Source organism: Coloeus monedula, assembly GCF_965178545.1.
Source record: "Coloeus monedula genome assembly, chromosome: Z".
NCBI classification, from domain to species: Eukaryota; Metazoa; Chordata; class Aves; order Passeriformes; family Corvidae; genus Coloeus; species Coloeus monedula.
The window spans coordinates 6,142,308-6,162,343 of NC_138822.1; the positions used below are offsets into that span (position 1 = coordinate 6,142,308).

At 42.1% G+C, this 20,036-nt stretch overlaps 1 protein-coding gene across 1 annotated transcript; it reads left to right on the top strand.

Moving 5' to 3' along the window:
• Positions 1–9,674: 9,674 nt before the first annotated feature.
• PHAX (phosphorylated adaptor for RNA export) lies at positions 9,675–19,457 on the top strand. The gene is made up of 5 exons (XM_082301487.1): positions 9,675–9,773; positions 12,515–13,134; positions 14,454–14,574; positions 16,368–16,451; positions 17,499–19,457. Exons 1-5 carry the CDS (start codon positions 9,678–9,680, stop codon positions 17,766–17,768), a joined length of 1,191 nt encoding a protein of 396 aa, XP_082157613.1. The 5' UTR covers positions 9,675–9,677; the 3' UTR covers positions 17,769–19,457.
• The last annotated feature ends 579 nt before the right edge of the window (positions 19,458–20,036 follow it).

The window sequence follows — 20,036 nt, forward strand, 5'->3', positions numbered from 1 at the left end:
CTTTGGTGAACGTGAGTGGGGGAATGAAAATGTGGATGGGGAAATGCATCCTGATTTTAACAATATCAGATGAAGGAAACAGATCAAGACTGTAAACCACGTCAGGCATTCTTGACTCACAGACTAGAGTTTATGGGAATAATGTGTGCAGCTGTGACCTCTGAAAGTACCTCCTGAATCCTGCAGGGAGTCATAGTGGTGGTGAGGTATTTCTCTGAGGAAATGCAAGTTTGGCTAAGCTCTTTCTGGGTCTCCAACTCTCCCTTGTAACTTACTTAGGTACAGAACCCAAAATGCTGTGTTGAGCCTGGGAACCTCTTTCTTTGCCAAGCCCTTTTCAAGACAGATTTTTCTTATTATGCACAGATTTGGAACTTTTCCTTGAGAGAGGCCTCCCTGCTGTGTGACAAATGTGTGCTTGTTCAGCTGCAGGTAATGTCACACCACCCTCAGCAGAGAGCAGGCTTTGCATTTCCACCTCTCCAGACCAAGGTTTTTCTAACCACTTCTAGCAGGCTGCCACTTTTCTATGCAGTTCTGAAATTAAAAACCTGGCCATTATGCTCTCTGGTGCAACTAGACTCCAAGATATCCATCATAAAACCTGCATTTTTTTTCTTTTATTTCTTCTTTTTTTTTTTTTTTTTTTAAATGCTGTCTTTTGTGAAGCATTTGGGATTAATTTGATCTTCTGGGTACTGTGAACGACACTAACTAGAGAACAGGGAGAAATGCTTTGTGACATAAGGGTCTAACTCTCTTATTTCAGGATATGATGCTTTTTTCTGTGTTAGACCTCTTGAGTCTCTATAGGCCAGGAGTGGGTGATAATTCAGGCCCATGCAGGTGCTCATTCTGGAGCAGCTGACCTAAAAAAACAGGCAGGAGTGCCTTGCAAAAAGCTACTTGTGCCTCCAACCAGTGCTTCTGATAATGTTGGGGGGGGCTGCAGGGGCTGCCTGGGTCTCTTGCAGTGAAAGTTGGTGACTGAGCAATAAACTGCAATAAAGACTGTCCCCAGGCAGGTACAGGAACCTAAATTCACAGTCCACTTTGAAAATGCCTGTGCTTTATTCAGATTACTGCCTCACATGCTGTCCCAAGGCAGAGAAGCTATCAAATTATATGAAAGGTGTGACTGATATCCCATATCCAAAAAAAAATTCAGTGAAAGAAGTTTGAAAAGTGCTAGAAAGGCATCTAAACTGCAGCCTTGTGAGTAGTCCTATTAACAACAGAACTGAATGATATTATTTACTGACCAAAAATACTTTAGATTTATAGCTTTTCCTAAAGCTTTGAAAATCATTCTGAAAAATGGAAAAGTGGGAGTTTTATTTTCCCAGGAATTCCTTGTATAGAGAAAATGAGCACCAGCTTGGCATTTCTGTTTACACATTTTGTTCACTCGCTACTGGGAACTATGTCTGTTTATTATTGCTAAACTTCAGGCCTGCTATCCTAATCTAAGACTGATGAAACTTGGCTGTGAGTGATACTAAGGTCAAAATCTTTGCTGCGAGGAGGAGGAGTATGAAGAAAAGTGCATTTTTATGGGAATTCCTTTCAAACGGATAATAACTCAGGATCGTGGGATTCGTGTGAAAACTGGAAACACAGAAAGAAAAAGAAATCTGCTATAAAACATGTTTTATTTATGAATTGGTATCTTTTTATTACATTGTTTATGAATAGAAGAGATAAATGTATGAAGCTAAAATCTGTCTGTTTATGCCACAATGTATTTTGTACACGATTTCAGTTCACCCACCACCCCATACGTGGACAGAGAAAACTTGCTGGTGAGAAAAAATATCAGAATTTCTCAAAAAAACACTTTTAAAGTTCTTTTGCATATGCAGACATTCCAGAGGACACAGGATGTGTGTGTTCTGCCTTTCTACACAGAATGGCTGTGTAAAACCTGTGCTGAAACCCCTGGGCTCACGCTGTTCTCAAACCAAGCAGGTTTGTCCATACAAGGAGATCACAGAAACTCTCTACTTTGCAGGAAAACCTGGCAACTACACACAGGTTGTGTCCTGAAAGCCTCCTAAGCTGAAGTGGTACCTTTTACTTGTAAAGTTGGAAATTAATGAACCGCTAGACATGGATTTGCAGTAATTTGCTTTGCCATGGTTTGATTTCAACTTTAAAATTTCAGACTAAATCACCCATCTGACACACCCATTGCTATAAGGCGACATTTGAATACCTACTTTTGCACTTAGCTTGGAGGCTGGAGATTTGCTGTATGAATACTGGAAACTTACTTTGAAAATGTGGATGGCACTGCTGTATTTTTGTCAGGCACAACTTGCATAACTCTGGGTCAGTTGCCATGAACAATTTTGGCTGAAAAATTTTCATAAACATCTACTTTTGTGTTTTAGCTAAGGGAAGTGGCTGGGGAATTTAGTACTCACTGTCTATTCTTGTCTTATTCAGATCTGAGCTATGTATTTCACTCTCTTAGATCAGTGACAAAATGTACATCCTCCCACTCTCCTTCCTTCTTTGTCCAGAAGCAAACAAAAATAAGCTAGAAAAGCATAAGCAAATGCATTTATTTAGGGAATTTGAGATGAAAGAGTTTTTTCTCTTTGCACCTACTCAAACCTTATAAGGAGGTCGTGTATTTATTTTCAAATTGAATTAACATATCAGGTAGGCATAAGAAAGGCTGTTGGATTGATCAATTACTGTGTAAAACAGAGATGGTGCTAAGATCAGTGCAAAAATGAACCTGACCTGATGGTGAATTACAGCTTAATTAGCCAGGAGTTTTGTGATTTTTAAAACATTTTGTAATGAGCTATGTTTAATTAACTAAGAAATGTTTGACTGCTATTTTAGATTTAGATCTGCGTTGGCTGAGTGTCAGTAGAAATCCCTGAGAAGTTACCTCACTGCACCTGCAGGAAGGGGCTCCATGGACCTACAACACTTAGAGAACTCAATCAATAGCTGAAGAACAAAATTCAATAAAGAATGGTTTAATGGTTATCGTATAACTAGAGATGAATTAGGTGTCATAGAACAGGAAATATATTGAGAGAGCTAAGGAGTCAAAGGCCTATACGCCCCACAAACCTTGATTAATACATTGCAGCTGCAGTAAGGGAGCCACTTCATGGGTTTGTACACCCCAAAAAACTTAATGGCAATTGTCTAAGCAGGACAGCAAATGTGAAAAACACTGTTTAGCTGGATGAAGTTTGGGGTATCCATTAAACAAAGATAGATGAGATGTCCTGGTAGTCATTAAAAGAAACAAAACACCTATACCATGATGCAAGACACTGGGCACACTTTTGGTAGTGTCTATGAAAAATCTTGGATGCCATAGTGTAAATAAATGCCTGAAAATTGTTGGGTTTTTGAAAATGTCTATGGTGAATAAATTCCCAATATGTTCCCAATTTTGACTTAAAATTGTTATTAGGAATGTTCATCCAACAGCTTTTTGACATTAGATTTAGAATTCTTTGTTTCAGTCTTCTCACTCGGCTGCCTCCTCTGCCTCCAGTCTCTGACAGAAGTAACAAAAACTTATGAAGAGATGAATAAATTAAAGGGAATAGCACAATCTTTCCTTTCCTTCTCTCCAATAACCAAACAGAAATATTTATATTCTGATAACCAAACTCTTTATGGCTCCATAGTTCACGTGAGGACACCACCTGGCTTGGTTCTTATTTCTCACTCATGCATTTGAGGAAATTATGCTGCTGTGCCTGTAAAAGTGGCAGCTCATTTACTGGAGCTCTCGATGTTCTCATTTCAAGGCCAGCTCCAAGCAACATCTGCTCCTGTGAGCACGCTTAATGCTTGAGAGATCCAAGACCCTGACATGAACAAAGCTGCATTTTTTTTTTCCTTTTTTTTTCAGCCCTGGAACATGGCATTCTGTACAGCAGGCCTTGCACAGAACAGCCCTGCACCCCAAGGTGCCAGGGAGATCAGAGGAGGGGAGCTGAACAACAACAGCAGGTGTGATTTCCTCAAAATGTTTTTGCCTTATAAGTCATCCCAGGCTAGGGTGAAAACAGGTGGAGGGGGGAAAAAAAAAGCCTAAAAGACATTAACTTACTTATTTGTTTGTTTGTATGCATTGCAAAATCACCTTTTGCTGTCATACACAATTAACCCCTGCTGATTTACCAAAAAAAGTCTGCATGGAGATCCCAGTAATGGGAATAATGGTTTAATAGAGATAACAAAACTTTCACTTCTGAATAGTTCTGACCAGCCAGGCTGGTTTTGTTAGTGAATATACAATAAAGTAGATTTGATTGTCCATGGCTAGGATGGAGAAAAAACTTCTGTTTTGGTCAATATATTGTAGCTAGAATTCATCTCCATTTAACAGAAAAAAAAAATTATTATTATTATCATTATTCATTATCATCATTATGATCAAAAGAAGTATTCCAGTATAAAGTAAGATGTATATCTGGAAAACCAATAAAAACTTCCTTTTTTTTCCCCCACTTCACTGAGAATGCTTTCTTTGAAAACAAAAATTAAAAAGTGTTGAAGGAGAACAGAAGTCTACAAACTTTCCATTGTCCCTAAAATTCTTACTTCAATATCTTACAATCTACAGCAGTGCGATGCTGCTCTATTACCCCAGTTAGTCTTTTTGTCCCTGCACAGTAATATGAGCTGTCGAATTATTATTTCTCAGTGGCAAAATCTCAGCAAGCCATTTCTTCTCATAAAAATACATTTCACTGACAAAATTTAAATGCATCCATTCATTCTCTAACGGCACTGGCATAGAAAATAATGGAGATAATATTTTACTTTAAAGGGACGTCATATTTTACCTTCATGAAATTGTTAATTTTTCTGTTTCAGAGGGAGACAAAAGTCAACCACAGGTTCTTCTCACAGACTCATCTCACCCTGGAATTACCGGATATGACCTAATAAAAGTAGGAAAATACATTTTCACAATTGTAAAGCCAAAGAGCAGCTCAGTTACCTTCCCTGAACATTACAGCTCAGTGTCATCTTCTAACTTAGATCAGACTTTGTGACTTGGACAGTCTGAAATACTCCTAAATGTGAAGCACCAGAAGTCCAAGTCAGTATTTAGTTTAGGAGCAATTGACACAAAACATAACAAAAACCTCCAAAATTTTCAGGTTCACTTAATTGTTTTACAGTTACTGGAATGCACTGGAAAAAATTAAGTATTTCGGCAATTTATAATTTGTTTCCTGTTGGACCTCTTTCATCTAAACGTGGCACATCTGTGCTATTGACAAATGACTCAGCCTTGGTGAGCATTGTTACAAGTTCTGCTTAGTGAGTTAATAATTGTTTCTTTCCAAGTGTAAAGATTTAATCCAATTTTTTAACATGCTACAATGATTATAATATATTAATGCCTGTGCAACTCTTGAATAGAGTGACCATTTTGCCTTCCTGGTCACATATTTTTATCAGCTAGCAATTAACCTTTACCAACTGCTTTACTGAAACCACTTCCTTTTGAGAGTACATTTGAACTGAAAACGTTTTTCCAGAACTTATTTCTATTTCTTAGAACTTTCCAATTAAACTCTTTTTTAAGCAGCCTTTCAGCCTACAGCCACAAAGGACAGCAATGCTGTGAATAGTACTAAGAGATGTGGCAGGAAGAAAATATTGAATGTAAAAAGAAAAACTGCCAATTACTGATTAAATAAGAGTTCTAAGTGAGATCTGGACTGAGACTGACTTATGTGGTGGGTTGACCTTTGCTGGCCCCCAAGTGCTCTATCACTTCCACGGGAAGGACAGGTGAAGGAAAGAAAATAAAATTAAGATGGAGACAGATTACCTACCAACTGCCTTTACAGGCCAAACAGACTCGACTTGGTGGGATTAATTAAATTTGCTGCCAGTTAATTGTAACTGAGTAGGATAGCCAGAAAAAAAAAATTTAAAAAAAAAAATCAAATACACAAAAAAACCACAAACAACAAAATAAATAAAAAAAAAAAACCAACCAAACAAAAAACCACAACCAAAAAACCAAACCCACACACACCAAAGAGCCACTAAGCATTAAAACACCTCTACCCCTCTGTACCTAAAGACCTGAAAATTCTCCTTATGAGGACCTAGGAGATGGTTTCACATGCACTTCTTGTGCCTGTGTGCATATTCATCTCCTTCACTTTAAAGGATTTAATTTTCACCAGGATTTCACAATTGCATATTATGAATTCATTAGAAGGGTTTGACTTTCACTAACTTGCATCATAAAAGTCTTCTGTTAATGCAGGTATTTGTTACTGATATTCGTATGTTTGTATAATTCATTCGGGCTTTTTTAAAGTGTTTTGATTAGCTCTAAAACCAAGAAGTCCTTAATTGAACAAATCCTGTTGGAAAAAAAAGCACTGAGAATGTTTTTGCTTTTGTTTCAAAGCCACACTGAGGATGTAACACCCTGGCACACTGCCTACATCTCAGGAATTCATGGCTTTTAAAAACAGGTATTTGCAGTGCTGGAGTCAGAGTGGGAGGATGAACACTTATGACACATAACTGTGATTATCTGAAAAGTTTCTGCACTTTTTCAGGGAAACTAAACCCAGCTTTCATCCAGTGTAAGCACAGATGAAAAGCATTTTCAGGTTACTGCACCCCTCCAAGAGGTTCAGCTCCAACCTGAGGAGCAGAAGTGCTCCTGAATAACGCCCTTTCCAAGTGAACATCCTGTTGGGCTGGGACGTACTGTGCTGCTGAACAGATTGTTTAGTCTTATCACCACCAATTGAATTCTTTCCAAAAAAAAAAAAAAAATCCTGGAGGAGTTAAGAGTCTTTTCTATTGTGAATTCAGTTCGTGATGAGGTGAAGAAGCCATGACGACCTTGGTTGCTTTAAATAAATGTATGCCTTGAAATAAATATTCTCCATCTGTTTGACTTGCTCATTAGGGCACGAAAAACAGAATGGTTTTCACAAACAAATCAACTAATTCAGTGACATTTTCTGAAATTTGTGCACCCTCTCTGTGCAGCCAGGCAATGGTAAACAACCATAGGGATTGTCACAAGGAATCCCAAAGTCACTTACAGCTGCAAGAAATATGGAACCATCCACTGGAGCAGGGAGGGAGAAATTTCCCATGATTTATTCAACTTGGTTTAAAAAATACTGCACACTTTGTTTTCACAGACATGAAATGTACTTGCTACAAACTTGGTGGGACTCTGTCTTCTCAGAATAAACCTGCTGCAATCAGAGATGGATCTTCTGAGCCTTACCTGGACCTACAGTGATGAGGCTCCAGTCACACCAAACTGCAGTAGCACAACAGAGAGCAGCTGCAGCTGCCATAAACCAGGATTGCTCTCTGTTCCACTTCATTATATGATTTTTGAGCATACCTGGAGGTGATATTCTGAAGGTGATATGCTCAATGTGTTTTTTAAGCTTTCTCTGTCAGCTCAGTTGGTTTTGGTAAGGGGAAAATTGAAGGTGTGCAAAAAGAGACATCAAGGAGACCATGAGTGAAATTAGTGTTCAACCAAGAACTTCTCTGTCCTTTGCCAGGGTCTTGGCCTACCATCCCTACTATGCCTGAAGTGGGAAAACAAAATGTCCTTTATAGCTGAGCCTGCATTAAAGATGGAGGTGGGAAGACATATCTCAATACAGAATATTCATATAGGAAATCCAGATATCGGGCTGTGAATCAATTGGCTTTTCTTTTTTTTTTTTTTTTTTTTTGAGTAAGCGGTACTGTTATCTGATTTATCTTCTTGGGCCAGCTTCTGGACGTTTTATGAAGTGCCCGAATGAACTACTGCTCCAAAGTTAAACTGAAAGTTGTGGCGGGTTTTTTTTTTGTAGTTTTTGTTCACATACAGGTTATGCTGACACAGAGAACTCCTTCATGTGAGTTACTGGATGATTAAATTTCCCCTGTTCCACAGCTCCACTTGACCTCAGTCCAGGAACTCCCTATAACCCAGTGAAATCCCACAGATATGATTTAATTGGAATTATGATGAAAAACAGCTTTTTTGCAGAACAGGATGTGATTAGTAAGTGCTATGCATCATTAAATGCAATGGGAAATCAAGTGAGAACAGTACAGAAAGAAGCACCCTACAATTTATCTCATTTTCACTGGATTTCTTGAATAATTCTGAAGCACCACAAAAGGAGTTTCATGAGGGACCAAACAGGGAAGGAGCTTTAACTGTTCCTGGTCTTTCTTCAGCTTTGTGCCTTTTCTTCTTCCAAGGGATGACAAAAGGAAATATAAGGCCAGGAGTGAAAGTTTTAAGGAAAGCAGCCATCCAAATGTGCAGAAAAATGTCAAGCAGGGTTTTCAAAAGCCTGACTGGATAACTGATAACGAGGATGGCTAATTGATAATGAGAACTATCCTCCAGTGATTTTCATTGCAATTAAGTGTCCAAGCACTGAAAATCCAATTAGGCCACAGCTAAGGGATTTCGAATGAGGCACTGATAGCTTGAAGTCCTCAGGTAAGAGGGCCTAAAATTCATAAAGGAAAAACAGTGTCCATGAAGAGGCCTGTTAATGGTGAGAGTGAAAAAGTGCCTCTCTTAAATATATTAGGTCTTCAGGCCCACATCACCAAGACCTTAAATGCCTAGCTGTGATATATCTCTTCCCTGAAAAATCACAGCTTGTTTTCCTGGAGTCAAATGCATAAAGATGTTTCCAGTAGAAGTGATTTACTGCCTGTGCTGTTTTATTTTTGTTAAAATGTACCTATCCATCAGCTGATACATGCTGAACAATCATGATACATCTGTTTGGATTTCTTTTTTTTCTCAATCAGTAATTAATAATACCTCGAGCGCTGCTATCACCATACAACAATGCCATCACCTTAAAGGCTCATCACCCAGATGTCCTCGAGGAGGGGATGCTAAGTGCTCCCTGTTCCACCGACACAGAACCACAGAATGGTTGGAGCTGGAAGGGTCCCCTGGAGCTCACCCAGCCCAACCCCCTGCCCAGGCAGAGTTCCCTGGAGCAGTGACACAGGAACGTGTCCAGCTGGGCTCGGGATGTCTCCAGAGGGGGATACTCCACAACCTTCGGGGCTAGCTGTTCCAGGGCTCTGCCCCCTCCATGGACAGGAATTCTTCTTCATGGTGTGGTGGAACTTGTTGTGGTTTATTTTATGGCCACTGCTCCTCATCCTGTCACTGGCTCCACTGAACAGATTCTAGCACCATCCCCTTATACGAACTGCCTTGGAGATATTTATACGCATTAATGGATTCCCTCTTAGCCGTGTCTTCTCCACACCTTTATTTACTACATCCTTAAAGCCTACTAGTTCCCAGATGTCCCTCACTACGCGATGCATCTGCTGCCTGCGCCACTGACGAGAACGAACCTTCTTTCTCGCTGACCAGGCTTGAAAGCACACCGGGGTTTCACCCCAAAGAACACCCGGCTTAAGGCAAGCTCGCCGCATCCCACACCCCGGAAAGCCCCCGGGTCCCACCACCCGCCTGCCACACGCTGTAAGACCGATAACGCCTCATCTCCATCCACCACGAAGCACCGCCACGGCGCAGAGCCGGGAAGGCGGAGCCGCGGCCGGGCCGTCCCCTCAGCATCCCCGCCCCGGACGGACGCGCTGTCCCGCCCCGCCACGGCGCTCCGCCCTTCCGCCGGGACATGGCGCAGGAGCCGCGGGACATGGACGGCGACGTGGAGGACGGCGAGCTATCCGGCTCCGACTCGGACATGCCCGGCGCCGGCTCCCCCGGACAGGTGAGGGTGGGCAGCGGCCGGAGCGCCGGGCCGGGGGGCGCCGGGCCGGGGGCTGCGGGACGGGGAGGCCGCGAAGGACGCGCCTGAGGGGCTTTTACCGGCGTGCAGCGCTGCTTCCCGGGCCGGTGGCTTCTCCCGGGGCTTGGTGGCATCTCCCTGGGCCAGTGGTTTCTCCCGGGGCTTGGTGGCTTCTCCCTGGGCCGGTGGTTTCTGCCGGGGCTTGTCGCTTGCCCCTGCGCTGGTGCCGCCGGGGCCTCCCCGGGGAGTCGCTGCCGCGCCGGGCGCGTGGCGCGCGCGGGAACAATGGGGGCAGCGGGGACAGTGGGGACAATGGGGGCAGCGGGGACAATGGGGGCAGTGGGGGCAATTGGGGACAATGGGGGCAATTGGGGCAGTGGGGACAATGGGGGCAATTGGGGACAGTGGGGACAATGGGGGCAGTGGGGACAATGGGGACAGTGGGGACAATGGGGGCAATTGGGGCAGTGGGGACAATGGGGGCAGTGGGGACAGTGGGGGCAATGGGGGCAGTGGGGACAATGGGGACAATGGGGACAGTGGGGACAATGGGGGCAGTGGGGACGGTGAGGGCAATGGGGACAATGGGGGCAGCAGCAGCAGTGGGGACAATGGGTGCAGTGGGGACAATGGGTGCAGTGGTGACAATGGGTGCAGTGGGGACAATGGGTGCAGTGGGGGCAATGGGTGCAGTGGTGACAATGGGTGCAGTGGGGGCAATTGGGTAGTGGGGACAATGGGGACAGTGGGGACAATCGGGATAAGAGGGCAGTGGGGACAGTGGCGGTAGTGGGGATAATGAGGTCAATGCGGGCAGTGGGGACAATTGTGGCAGTGGGGGCAATGGGGACAGTGGGGACAATGGGGACAGTGGCTGCAGTGGGACAGTGGGGGCAATTGGGGCAGTGGGGACAATGAGAGCAGTGGGGGCAGTGGGGGCGAGCCGCTGGGTGACCACGCGAGAGAGCTCCGAGCACTGTGAGCCCCGTGGCCCTGCGGCTTGCCCGCATCTCTCTGTGTCTGGGTAGAGATGCCAGCGCTGTCCCTGTGTCTCTCGGGGTTTCCCCCTTATGTCCCCCCCGCCACCAGCCTGAGGTCCCCAGCACAGGAAGGAGCTGGAGCTGCTGGAGCCAGGCCAGGGCAGGCACCAGGATGAGCAGAGGGATGGAGCAGCTCTGCTGGGAGGAAAGGCTGCCAGAGCTGGGCTTGTTCAGCCTGCAGAGGAGAAGCTCTGGGGTCACCTCACTGGGGCCTTGCAGGGCCTGAAGGAGCTGCAGGAAACCTGGAGAGAGACAATTGCCAAGGGCTGCAGGGACAGGACACAGGGAATGGCTGCAGACTTACAGAGAGCAGGTTTAGATCAGATACTAGGAAAAAATTCTTCCCTGTGAGGGTGGGCAGACCCTGGCACAGGGTTCCCAGAGAAGCTGGGGCTGCTCCTGGATCCCTGGCAGTGCCCAAGGCCAGGTTGGACATTGGGGCTTGGAGCAGCCTGGGATAGTGGAAGCTGTCCCTGCCTGTGGCAGGAGGTGGCACTGGATGGGCTTTAAGGTCCCTCCCAACCCAGACCAGTCTGGGGTTCTCAGAGGATATAAGGAATTTATTTTGTGAGGAACTTGTACTCAGAGTATAAGGTATTCATGGTGGCGAACAGAAAGGAAAAAATTTCAAACTAAGATCAGTGTGTGTCACTGTATGTGTAAAGAATTATATTTCCTCCAGTTACTTTGATCTTTGCAGTATAGTTCTGAGAAATGAAGCACAAAATAAGTTTCTTACAGAAGCGTTCAGTCTTTTTTTATTTATGCTGGTTTTGGTATTATACTTGAAGTTAAAGGTTTGTATTTCATAATGTGATAAGTTGAATACTTCTCTTTTCTGTTTGCTGTTTGGAGAAAGAAGAAGCAGTGCCCATGTTGACGAAAGCAGTAAGGCTAAAGAAAGAACTTTTCGCTTCACCTGAAAGTGAAGGAAGAGATCTTACTTTGAAAGATCATGGGACAGCATATAACTTGATAAGAAAGCACTCAGGGAATAACTGGAATTATGAGCAAGAGTGTTTCTTGAGTATTTGTGTATCAGTGGAATGATTTTTTGGTGGGGGTGTTTGTTCTAATTAATTAGCTCTAGTTAATCCATGGTGTCTGGTTGGTTTAAAGGAGGAAAAATGGGTGGTTCTGTAAGGTCCTGCTCTCTCCAAGCTGGTCGGATATTGTCCTGATGGAACCAGGATCACAGTACACTCTTAGTCTGAGCAGCATCCCAGTTTTTTGGGTTTGGTTTTGGGGTTTATTTTTGGTCATTTGATTTTCTCAGTTGAAACTCCAGCGAGATTATTAACTTCTCTGCTGTTAGACAAACCTCTGGTAGGTTGCTCTGTTGTTTTGGTATTTCACTCTTCTTAGAGCTGCTGTGCATTTTGTGTCTTTGTCCAGTCTGGGAATACTCACTACTTTTCCAGTCTCATGATCATTTTCACTCAGCAAAGTTTGCCTTAAGAAGAGTGACTGCTGATGTGTTTCTGTGTCAGCCATGCTCTGTTTCATGTTCATACACTCAAAATACAGGAGTTTCAAAGGGTGCTCCTGTGCTGTGGCCCAGGAGATGCTGGTGGAGGACTGCATGGCCACATGGGTTAGAATTATGTATTTTAGCTAATCGACGACTTGATAGCTCTTCTAATTTTCATGAATAATGGGTTTCAATTCACTTTTTCATTCCAGAAGCCACACGCTGGCAGTGATTCATGCAGGCCCTTCCAGAGCAGCATCTCATCCTGTGCTCCCAGTGTTCCTTACAGGACCACCAAGAGTGTGGATTCCAGCGAGGAGAGCGGCTCTGACTCTGACGACGACAGCTGCCTGTGGAAGCGAAAGAGGCAGAAGTGCTTCAACCTCTCCCCTGCCAAACCTGAGCCCTTCCAGCTCAGCCAGAGCCACCAGAAACAGACTGCTCTGCGTGGCAAGAAGGTCAACAACATCTGGGGCGCGGTGCTCCAGGAGCAGAACCAGGACGCGGTTGCCACTGAGCTTGGGATTCTGGGCATGGACGGCTCAATTGACAGGAGCAGGCAGTCCGAGACTTACAACTACCTGCTGGCTAAAAAGCTGATGAAGGAAGCCCAGCAGAAGGAGGCAGAGACTTTAGACAAAGAGCTGGATGAGTACATGCAGGATGACAAGAAGGCATTGCCAGCAGAGGAGGAAAACGGGCAGGGCTTCCTCAAACGGAAGCGGCCCGTGAGAGATAGACTGGGAGAAAGGCAAGAGATGAAATACAAGGGAAGGTATGAGATAACAGAGGAAGATTCAGAGGAAAAAGTGGCAGATGAAATTGCTTATAGGTGAGTTTAATAATGGTATGTTTTCCCTTCACTAAGTACTGGTGGTTGGTTGAAAGAAGAGGGGGGGGGAAAAGCTCCCTTGCTGCTAAATAAGGTGTCACACCAGATCATGAAAAGCATTTCCAAAATCCTGGGATAAAAATGCATCACTGTGGCTGGTGATCTTGTAGAAACATGCAATTAATACTGCCTGTTTCTTTGAATTTTTAGTGTTTTTATGTAAAGAGACACCAGGATGGTTTGTTATTTGAGAACAGTGGCAAGGAAAAATTCTGCTTTTCAGTATACAGGTTTAATAGTGGCTTTTTTGGGGAAATACCCCATGGTTGGTTGGAGTTGGACACCAATGCACACATGCTGTGGTGACACAAAAATCTTGTTTTACAAGTTCTAAACCTTTGAAACTGGAGATAACTTGGGCAGTGCAGTGTTTTGGATGGAATCAAACTGCCACACTCCTCTTTCAGGGGTCCAAGGGAAGAAAATTATGTTAAGTAGGGAGCAAGACAATTTACTGACAGTTAGCTTGACATTTGAATAAAACCTGGGATAATTTGTCATTGTTGTTCTTATACATGTGGTATTACTTCAGAATCTGGCAATGCTACAGCAATTAGACAGTTATTAATGCTGTTAACAGTTCTGGATAGTTTCTCATTTATTATTTTGAAAACTTTGAGCATATTTCTTGCAATAAACTCATTTTTGTTGTATAGAGCTTCATTGAAATAGGACAGAAGCCTCTTTTTTCTAAATATTTGTAGTAGTGGTGGCACTGAGCTGTATCAATAGGGTTCTGATTGTAGTGTAATTTTTTCTTTTTGTTTGTTTGCTTTTTCTAGATTATCATAGATCAGTCAACAAATTGATTTCTTCTTTGTTACGTAGGTTTGTCTAAAAGTGGCACATGATACAGGGGAACTTTTGCACTTCCCATTTTCTCCAGTTGCTGATTAAACTGTAAAAAGTTAATTTTAACTGTTAAATGCACAAGAAGCTTTTATACTTTGATTTCAGAGGTTTATGCAGGTCTTTGCAGTTTCATATTTGGTTTGATATTTCACAGATCAGTAGAAGAAAAATAACCACTCAAGGCATTTTCATTGAAACAAGTTTTAAAAATGCCTGCTTTAGGGAAAAAACGTCCCTCAGAAGCTCAGTATTTTGAAATCTGATTCAATAAACCATTTAAACACATTTGAATGCATATAATCCTCAGCACAAAACGAATTATTCATTGTGGAAGTTCCACAGTCAGTTATACTCGAGAAATTATCCTGACAGTAAATGTGCTGCTTTTTCTTTTCCTCTCTGTTCAGACTTTGTGAGCCAAAGAAAGACTTAATTGCTCGAGTAGTGAAAATAATTGGGAAGAGAAAAGCCATCGAGCTGCTGATGGAAACAGCTGAAGTGGAACAGAATGGTGGACTGTTCATCGTGGTAAGGAAAATGCCATCCTGTGGGTTTGCCAGGGACGGGGAGGGCAGCACAACTTTTTATTTGTAGAATATTCACGCAGTGCTGATTCAAGTCTCTCATGCTGGACGTGTTCTCCTGGAGTTTTGTGGCCTTCCCTTGCCACGAGACTCCCTCAATAAACACTCATGTAAGCTTCCAGCAGGATTTGAGCAAACAGTAAGGTGGAATGAACCTGGAAATGACCCAGGTTCTTGTGCTGAGGTTGGTGTCTGATTTGCAGGGATAATGTTGTGTCTGTTACTGTGGCTCTCTTCGGGGTCTTTCTCTCACAGACTCAGGACTGAAAGATCCTCAAGCTTGAATAAAAAACAGCATTTCCAGTATTCCATTTGCAGAGTAACTCCCAAAAGGAAAGCTCTTGGCTTTATTAGGGAACCACTGGCTTGCGTATTAGCAGAGCAAAACTGAGCACTGATTTCTGTTGCAAATCATGGTCAGAACCCTATACCCCATGGTTAAGTTATCAATTTTTGGCATGTTCTTTGTTCTTGTTAAATACTGAGCCTCAGTGCATAAAACACAGTGGATGAGAAAAGCTGTGGGTGAGGAAAAAGTGGGTGAGAACCAGGAAATACTTTCACTTGATTACAATTTACGTCTTTTAAGGTCCATCACTCAGAAGCAGAGAGAAGGGGAAGAACAAGTAGGAGGACACAGTCTAAAAAAAATACCAAAATAAATAAAAAAACCCACCACCTCTCTCCTACAAAAAAAAAAAAAAAAAAAAGGCAACAAATTCCAGCTAGCCAGTTGTGTTAGAAGCATTCAGTTGTCCTGAAAGAATTTAATAACTGTTCACAGAGGAGATGAAGGGATACAGCTCCTGGTGGCACAGGTGGCTTTGGATGCAGATCAGAGCACACTCTTTGAAAGGCAGATCACAAAAGACACATGAAATGCAAGTGATAAAAAGATGTTCACATGTGCTGTTTCAAGAACCTACTTAAAACCTGACCTTCCCTGTTCTTGGAATTTTTTAGATTGTATATTATATTATTTGGCAGGAAAGTATCACATTTTGCACGGTGTCACCCAGTTTTTACTGGAGTACAAGTAGTGCTTCATACTACAAATTTTAATTGAATTATAGTATGATAATTAGCACTTAAAATTTACAGAGGTTTCAAAGCTGAGCCCATTCCATGCTTTAGTATTGCACTGCTTCTGCTGCGCTGAAAACTGCTGGGTCTGTGTGGTGGGGAGGGAGTTTAAAAGTACAGGTTGTGTTTCCTATGGCTTCAGCAGAATTGCAAAATCCTGTAGATAACACAAGTTGTAGCATTTCTGAGCACAATTATAAAAAAAAACCCCTGAGATAGCGTAATTTTATTAAATTCATTTTAGACATTTTACTGGGTTTATGTGTTAGGAGTGCTCGAGTATTTAAACTTGTTGCAGATAGCTGTGAGAGTAGTTAGAATATTATTCATATTTTGTTTCTTTGTACCAAAATCAGGTTTAGTGTGTGGTTTTATTTAGCATTATGTTCTGGAAAGAAAATGTGAAGTGATAAAAATTTTTTTTGTAACTTCATAATTTTCCTGTCCAGATTTAGCAGGCTGGTTGTTGACCTTTGTATGACTAATTCACTCACAAATGAGACATAGCCAGGGCTTTTTTCATGTGATACTTGACACACACACAACTTGAATTGGTTTTATTTTGTCTCAACACTGAGTGTTGCCTTAGAAGCTATTTTTTGTCAACACTTATCATTAAGCTTGCTATTCCTAATTTCCTCTCTCCCTATTAAGAATGGCACCAGGAGAAGAACACCTGGGGGCGTTTATTTAAACCTGCTGAAGAACACACCAAGCATCAAAGAAGAACAAATCAAGGTAAAAATGTCAGGAGTGCAAGTGTACATTCTGGTTTTGTGGGGTTTTTTTTCCTGTTAGAAATGTCACTGTTGAAACTCTCTAACTTCTAGCAAATTTAACTATGTATTCCTTTGAGACCAGGCTTTCACATTCAAAATACAGGCAAAAAATAAAAGACCTACTCAAAAACTGTTGAATTGCCATTAACTCTAAGCAGAGAGAATTCACTTTTGCATGTTGCCAGTCAAAAAAACCTGTTGATGAAGATGAGATTGTAGATTTTGAATGGGTAAACTTTAGATTTTCTTTAATTTGTATATTTGTGTTCCTTACAGCAAAGCTATCCATGTTGTGTTTCTTCCTGTGGAGTTCTGTGTCATTGTGCATGGATTGAATGCAGGTCTCTTAATGGAATATTTCTGTCCTGTATAGCTCCAACTGTGGCACCAGGCAGAATTTCTCATTAAATCAGTTGATGGTCTAAACCTAATCTGAATTGCTCACTGGGCTCATGTGTGGTGCTCTCTAAATCAGTTTTGTAAGCTTGTAAACATTATTTCTCTGAGATGTTTTAACTGAGTGAAGAAAATACCAACTTTTTTTTCTTTTTTGTGGTATATGCTACTTAGTAGAGCTTTTGTTAAAAAAAAAAGTATTTTATTTTGCTGGTAGGTGGCTACAGGTCACTCTGTAAACCCTTCTGGGGTCTGGTACTGGGAATTGAGAACCAAATCAACATACATTGTGATTTCTTGTTTTATGTTTGGAGAAAAATGAAACAGGAAAAAAAAGACCAACATCTTTTCATAGCTTACAGTGGTCACAAAAAATTTAACGAGTTGCAAGATTGATCACATTACACTATTACAAAAGAAATTTTCTGTTCCACCCTCTTCCTTAAGTGCAGTCTTTTCTCCTTCTTCTGCTCTCAATAACAAGTACTTTAGTTAAATATTGACCAGTATTTGTAATTTTTTTTTATCACTTCACATTTTCTTTAGGAAATACCAGTAAAATGAATATGCGAAAATTTTTTTTGTTGCTGTTTACTTTTTTTCTTTCAAGGAAATATTCTATCTGGAAAACCAAAAGGAGTATGAAAACAAAAAAGCTGCCAAGAAGAGGAGGATACAAGTTTTGGGGAAGAAGATGAAGAAGGCCATCAAGGGGCTTAACCTGCAAGAATATGACGATGCCTCCCGTGAGACTTTTGCCAGTGACACAAATGAGGCTCTGGCTTCCCTGGATGACCTGCAGGAGGGGCACCACGAGGCAAAGATGGAACATGAAGATACCATTGAAATTGATAATGCCCATGATTTGGAGATATTTTAGTCACTAATATTCTTGATAACAGAGTCTCTATGAAATGTGTTAAATGAGCCTTTCTTGTAATCCCATGGCTTCTTGTTTTCGAAGCGTGGGGAATACTTGATGCTGAAGAACAGGATGTAACTCTTAGCTAAATTTAACAGCGTGAAAGACTTTTAATTGTCCTGTTACTTGTTTGCTGAGTCCTCAGAAACTTTTAAGATTTTTCTAGATAACAGCCCTGCGTTACCATGTTCCTTAGGAAGTGTTTTTAGTCACATATTAGGTTTAGGAGTTAAAGCTATGTTTTAACCAAGTACCTCTCATTTAATTTGCTGAAGCACACAAAGTCATCAAGTGAGCAATGCTCTTTACTGCAGATGAATTTAAATTTACTATAAATTTAGTCTTGATATAAAAGATCATATAGTCTTACTGTGGCAGTGTATTGACAAAAACAGCAGTATTAATAGGATTAAGACCTGTAAGAACAGATTGGTTCATGAAATAAACTTTAGCGGTCAGTGACCTTTGAATAACAACCTTGTAAATAAGCAGTATTGAGCGATGTATGTTTCAGATTTCTGCAGCAGTTTTATCCTTTCTATTCCAGTGGTGACTTGAGCTTCCTACCTGTTCTGTCTAAACATTTCCCATGATTAGACACACACCTAAGTTCCACAGATCTTTTTGTTTGAAGACACATACAACTGAAAGCTTTCAGAGTAGTGAGATTTTACTGAGCTGTGTTCCCTTCAAGGGTCTGTAGTCTGTACATGCAGATACAAACCCTTTACCCTGCAGTTCTTGTTTCTGTCCTCCTCCTGTGTGTGGTGAGGTAATGTGTAGCTTGCAGAAGATTTTCTGTGCTGCCTCTTGCAGGGGATATTTTTTGGTTTTTTTTTATTTGATGCAGAAAACTATTGTGTACTTGGTTAGTTCAGCTGAAAACAATTTTTATGTTGAACGTTCTTTTTAATATAGCTGAAGAACTTGTGCAACACTGGTATGTATGATGTCTCAAGTACTTTGTCACTAATTAGTTGTTTTTTTTGTGACTAGACACTATTCAACCCAACTTTTGCACATAAATTTTGTTCACCTTTGAGTCCTTGAGTTTTAGGAGGAAAGTATGTCACTAAAACACATAATCAGTTTATTAGATTGAACAATTCAGGACTGTCAAGAGCTGGCATTTAAAGGATTGCAACATTTGAAGAAACACTTCTGACACATAACAGCACATTCCATTACCTGCCTTACTAAATCTGAGTTTTGACTTCTCTGCTTTCTTTCTGTTCATGTGTCAGAGCTTCTGACTGTTAAAAAGTTACTCATCAGCTGCGCAGCATGCCTTTGCTGGTAGTATTTGCTCTTGCTGAAATAACAAAATTTCTTGTTTTTTCATTAATTTTCCTAACCAGTGATGGTCAGAGTGAACCGGTGACTTCTGTAAGGGAAACAGAATTTTGTGCTGTTCAATTGCTTTGGCACTGTACCGTTTGATCCTGGTTTTGGGAACTGCTTGGGGATATGTCTTAACTGTTTTCTGGATAGAATCAGCAAATTGTAACATTGGTTTAAGCAGTTTTTTTATTGTTATGTAATTTGCACTGTGTATTTTTTTAATGTTAATATTTCTAAGGTTGATTTCCCGGGCAAAGGGTACTGAAACGGTGTGTGAAGTGTTGTCTTTAACAAAAGGGTGATACAGACATTAAGCTATTGGAGAGGGCAGTGAGGATGGGGAGGGGTCTGCAGGGGAAGCCTGGGGGCTGAGGGCACTTGCTCTGTTCAGCTGCAGAAGAGGAGTCTGAGGGGAGACTCACTGGGGTCTTCAGAATCCTCAGGAGGGGAAGAGGAGGGGCAGCTCTGATCTCTTCCCTCTGGTGACCAGTGACAGGACCTCAGGGAACAGCCTGAAGCTGGGTCAGGGGTTTTAGGTTTAGGTTGGATTATAGGAAAAGGTTCTTCTCCCAGAGCATGGTTGGGCACTGGAATGGGCTCCCCAGGGCAGTGGCAACAACACCAAACCTGACAGAGTTCAGGGAGTGTTTGGACACTGCTCTGATCAGGCACAGGGTGGGATTATTGGAGCATCTGTGCAGGGCCAGGAGCTGGACCGGATGGTGCTTTCCAACTCAGCAGATTCCATGGTTCAGTTTCCTCCCGATGTCTAAGAGACCTTTTCTTACCTTGTGGTTTTTCTCTATTTTCCCTGGCTTTCAGTGGAGTTCTTTCAGAAGCGAGCCAGTTCAAAATGATGAGTAGCCACGTCTTCACTCCTGTTCC

Coding starts and splice junctions, on each gene's coding strand:
- PHAX (XM_082301487.1), top strand. CDS start 9,678: ATGGCGCAGGAGCCGCGGGACATGGACGGCGACGTGGAGGACGGCGAG. Junction 9,774..12,514: donor GCGCCGGCTCCCCCGGACAG/GTGAGGGTGGGC, acceptor TTTTCATTCCAG/AAGCCACACGCTGGCAGTGA. Junction 13,135..14,453: donor GCAGATGAAATTGCTTATAG/GTGAGTTTAATA, acceptor CTCTCTGTTCAG/ACTTTGTGAGCCAAAGAAAG.